At 62.4% G+C, this 3,906-nt stretch overlaps 1 protein-coding gene across 6 annotated transcripts in view; it reads right to left on the reverse strand.

Annotated features, from left to right (window-relative positions):
- Positions 1-424: 424 nt before the first annotated feature.
- Tp73 (tumor protein p73) overlaps positions 425-3,906 on the reverse strand; it is a 42,465-nt gene continuing 38,983 nt past the window's right edge. For 3 of the 6 annotated variants that reach the window (XM_010627810.2, XM_010627811.2, XM_010627809.2), the window contains 5 exons: positions 3,417-3,541; positions 2,920-3,068; positions 2,255-2,393; positions 1,886-1,979; positions 950-1,285 (listed from right to left, as the gene is read on the reverse strand). In XM_010627810.2, coding sequence (XP_010626112.1) covers positions 950-1,285; positions 1,886-1,979; positions 2,255-2,393; positions 2,920-3,068; positions 3,417-3,541 — 843 coding nt within the window. Of the gene's footprint in view, positions 1,286-1,705; positions 1,761-1,885; positions 1,980-2,254; positions 2,394-2,919; positions 3,069-3,416; positions 3,542-3,906 lie in introns of those variants that run through there. The other 3 variants (XM_010627808.3, XM_010627812.2, XM_019207976.1) reach the window with 3 other exon arrangements.

Consider the following 3,906-nt stretch of genomic DNA (forward strand, 5'->3'; position numbering starts at 1 on the left):
CTGGGCACAGGGCTGGCCGTGCTTCCCTAGGTGGAGCAGAGGAGCTGGCATCGGTGTGCTCCTGAGAGTCCTCGCAGGTGGGATGGACCTTCAGCTCGGGATCCAGGCCCCCTAACTCCTCAGGCCGCTTCCCAAAGGCCTAGCCCAAGCTACAAGCGCCTCAGTGCCATCCAGCAAGGCCCAGGGGCTCCACTAGCCCAGAGCTGCCTCTGGACCCCTCAGTGCCCCGGCAGGGTGTCCTCCTCTGCTCCCCATCCAGCCATGCTGGGGAAAACAACACCCTGCAGCCCCCAGCCTGGCTTATTGGCACAACACATGGAAAAGCCAGGCGGACACTGGGTGGAACTCACAGAGAGCATTAGGAATGAAAGTTAAAAAAGAAAACCTGATCCACAGTGTAGAAAAGCATGTCATTTTATCAAATATTGACAATTCCAGCAGTCCGAGCTACAGCCGTCCCTCGATGGCTCAGAGGGGTCCCCACAATCGGGAGCTTCCTGGTGGCCACAGCCAGCAGCAGTCCCAGCAGACCCAGGTTTTGTGTGAAGCAGGAAAGTTACTGCAGTCCCTGCAGAATGTGTGGGCTGGGGGCAGAGCCAATCCTCATGTCCCGCAGAGGAGTCCCCAGGCCAGCCTTGGGCTTTCTGCAAACCTGGCTGCTGCGGGGTCCTCAAGGGTGGGAATACTTATTGGCAGTCAGCAGGAGACACGGTCCTCAGAGAAGGTGTGGCGTGGGCAGAGTCCCCACGTACCAGGGAGGCCTGGCCCTAGTGCCCGCCCGCCTGGCCCCTGAAGGCAGCTCAGGAGTTTCCAGTGGGCATCCAGACCTGGGCACCCGAAGCCGGCAATGTCCCTCAGTAGTGGTGCCAGGCTGGAGGGCCTCACATGTGCCTCGGCACAGCCCCATGTCCTGTCTCTCCAGCCCAAGGAAGGCGTGCGGGCGCTGCCCTCAGTGCCCCTCGCTCTCGGGGAACTCCTCCTTGATGGGCTGCTTGCGGGATTTGCAGTCAGGCAGGTCGAAGCCGAAGTCGGCCCACTCATCAGGGCCAGCCACCCCGCCCGGGCCACCACGGTTGGGGATGGTGATGGTGTGGCGCACCCGGAAATGCACGGCCTCCATGACCCGTTGCCGCTGCAGCTCACCCGCGCCGCCAATGGAGATGGTGGCAGCATTGCTGCTGGAGCGCAGCAGCTGCTGGCCGCAGTCATGGCCCTGCTTGAGGTCCTGCAGCCCCCTCCAGATGGTCATGCGGTACTGGTCGGGGATCTTCAGGGCCCCGAGATCCTGGGAGAGAGGAGGCTATGGTAGGGGCGGGAGGTGGCTGCAGACCACACTGCTGCAGGGGTCATGGGCAACAGACACAGCCATCTGCGAATGGCTTGTCAGTGCTGGCTTCAGCTCCCCCCGGCCCATCTGGTGCCCTGGCCGGGACAAGTGGGCTGGCCCCTGACCCAGCTGAGCCAGTGATGCAGAGCTGGGGCCCTCAATGGATCTCGAGCTGACCACTGCATGCTGTGGGCTTCTCTGGGCAGTCCTAGCCTGGGCTGGTCCCCCGAGATGGTTATTTCACCCCAGCCAGTTTCAGCCTGATGCCCAGGTCCTTCCAGCCCACATGCACTGAGTGCGGGGTGTCCAGTGGCTGAGTGTGGGTGGTGTGGTCCAGGGCTAGCCACTTGCCTTACGTACACAGCTCTGAACTCGACTGCCTCCCTTTGGCCCTGACTCCTTCTGTTCTTTATGCCTTGGAAACAGCATAACCCTTATAATCAGAAGCAGCCAGGCGGCAGGGCATTAGGAGATGCTGGTGAAGGAGGAGCCCTGGAGCACAGCTGGGGAGGCCAGGCCAGCCACCCACCCGTTCCTGGGAGCTGTGGCCCCACGTACCTCCATGGTGAGGTTCTGCAGGTGGTAGATGCTCTGTAGCCCCTGGGAGGTGAAGTACTCAATGCAGTTCGGGCATCCCAGTCCCGTTAGGAAACTGCAGAGGGAGTTGGAGAGGACGTGATGTGAACTCCTGAGCGCCCTGGCCGTGGCCCCTTGGGGAGTGGCCTGGCAGGGGTGGGACAGCTCCCAGATGTGGCTGCAGAGACAAAGCTACACCTGCCGTGGGAACCCAGTGAGCCCCACTGGGTGCCACGCCTGGGGCCCTGGCCGGGTGGTCTTCTCTCTCAGCCTCTGTGGAGTGACCCACCATGACACCTCCCTGCCCCCTGCTCTGAGGACAAAGATGGGGCTGGGCAGCCACCTACGCACCTGACGAGGCTGGGGTCGGCGTGGTAGGGGGGTGGCGGGGTGCAGTGGGACCCCGAGACCACTGTCTGGGAGCTGTGGCCACCATTCATCTCACCGTTGGCGGGCATGGCGTGGCTGTGGCTGCTGAGCATCCCGGGGGCTGGCAAGAGGGCAGTTGGGCATTAGGAGCAGGTGACACCCCGGTGTGGGCGCAGCAGGAGGCCCCCGAGGTGGGAGCCAGCCTGGCAGTGTGGGCCTCGGCATCACCATCAGCCCTGTGCACTCAGGTCGGGACCAAGGCGCCTGTGCCAGTGCTCACTCCAAGAGTGAGAGCCGTTGCTGTGTCCCAGGAGCTCGAGATACAGGCGGAGCCACATCCAGAGCACTCCCAGGATTGCTGACAGTACACCGTTGAGCCCCTTACATTCACTGAGCTCAAGGCTTCGCCACTCCCCCTCCAAATGAGTGAGTCTGATACTTCTGCCACTTTGCTGACAGGAAAACTGAGCTCTGTGAGGCTGGGAACCTTCCCAAGCTCCCTCGCTGCTAGGAGCAGAATAGGGGTGCAGCCCATGCTCTCACCCACACCCTGCCACCTGGCATGCAGCATTCACAGCAGGCTGTCACTGAGGCCCCTCTAGGTCTAGAGCTTGGCTGACAGCCTCCAGGCTGCCCGAGGGACTCACCCATGGGCCCCAGGCTGGGGGCAGCTGCTGAGGTATGCGGGGGAGGCTGGCCTACCAGCTGATTGACAGAGGGCAGCTTGTTGACACCGCTGTGTACTTTGCTCATGGGGGACAGGACTGGCGCGTAGGATGGCGGCTGTAGGTGGCTCCTGCCCAGAGAGCAGGGGCTCATGTCCGAGGTGGCCAGGGCCCTTTGTCCCCACGGGGCACCTCCATGGATGCCCTCTATGCCCAAGGATGGAGACCCAACTCTCGTGCAGAAGCCAGAGTGACTTCGTCCCACCAGTCTCCTGCTCAGGCCGCCCTCCCCATCTTCCCACTCAGCAGATGTAGTGAGGCCCCTCCCAGGGTGAAGTTGTAAAGGGTCCTGGGATGCCATAGCCCCAGGGTCCCAGGGTAGCACCATTTGGGAAGGCTTCCGGAGGTGGAGGCGGGGGTGCTGGAGGGAGCCCCTCTGTCTTGGCCCCACTGCCCATCCCCGGGGTCTTCTCACTCACGGCCGCTGCAGGAGCTGCTGCTGCTGCTGCCGGTAGGAGTCCACAAGTGGTTGTGGCACAAGCTCCATGAGCTCCAAGCTCTCCTTGACCTTCATGAGGATCTCAAAGTTCTCCCGGCCCCTCACCTGCGTGCAGGGGACACTGTCAGGTGATGTGGGACACCACCTGGCCCAGCCCTGGGCAGGAGGACCTGGCTGGCAGCCAAGTGTCTGTCCTTGGGGTTCCCAGCACCCCATAAGCTCAGGATCCCTGGCCTTCTTTCTTCCCCAACTTGGGCCTGGACACCCACTCCCTTGTGATCACTCCTCCTCCTCCTCCTGCCCAGCAGATACAGTGTTTTAAACCAGGGTCTCATTCCTGGAAATCCGAAGCATTCAAAGCTCCCATTACAGAAGACCGACTCTGGAAGTGAGCATAGGCTGCAGTGGTGCCACCTGCTGGATGCTAGGGTTAAGGGCTCCCACTGAGCTCCCCTGGCGGGGGGGGGGGG

Source organism: Fukomys damarensis, unplaced genomic scaffold (genome assembly GCF_012274545.1).
Source record: "Fukomys damarensis isolate Sample0158 unplaced genomic scaffold, DMR_v1.0_HiC HiC_scaffold_23, whole genome shotgun sequence".
Taxonomy (NCBI): Eukaryota; Metazoa; Chordata; class Mammalia; order Rodentia; family Bathyergidae; genus Fukomys; species Fukomys damarensis.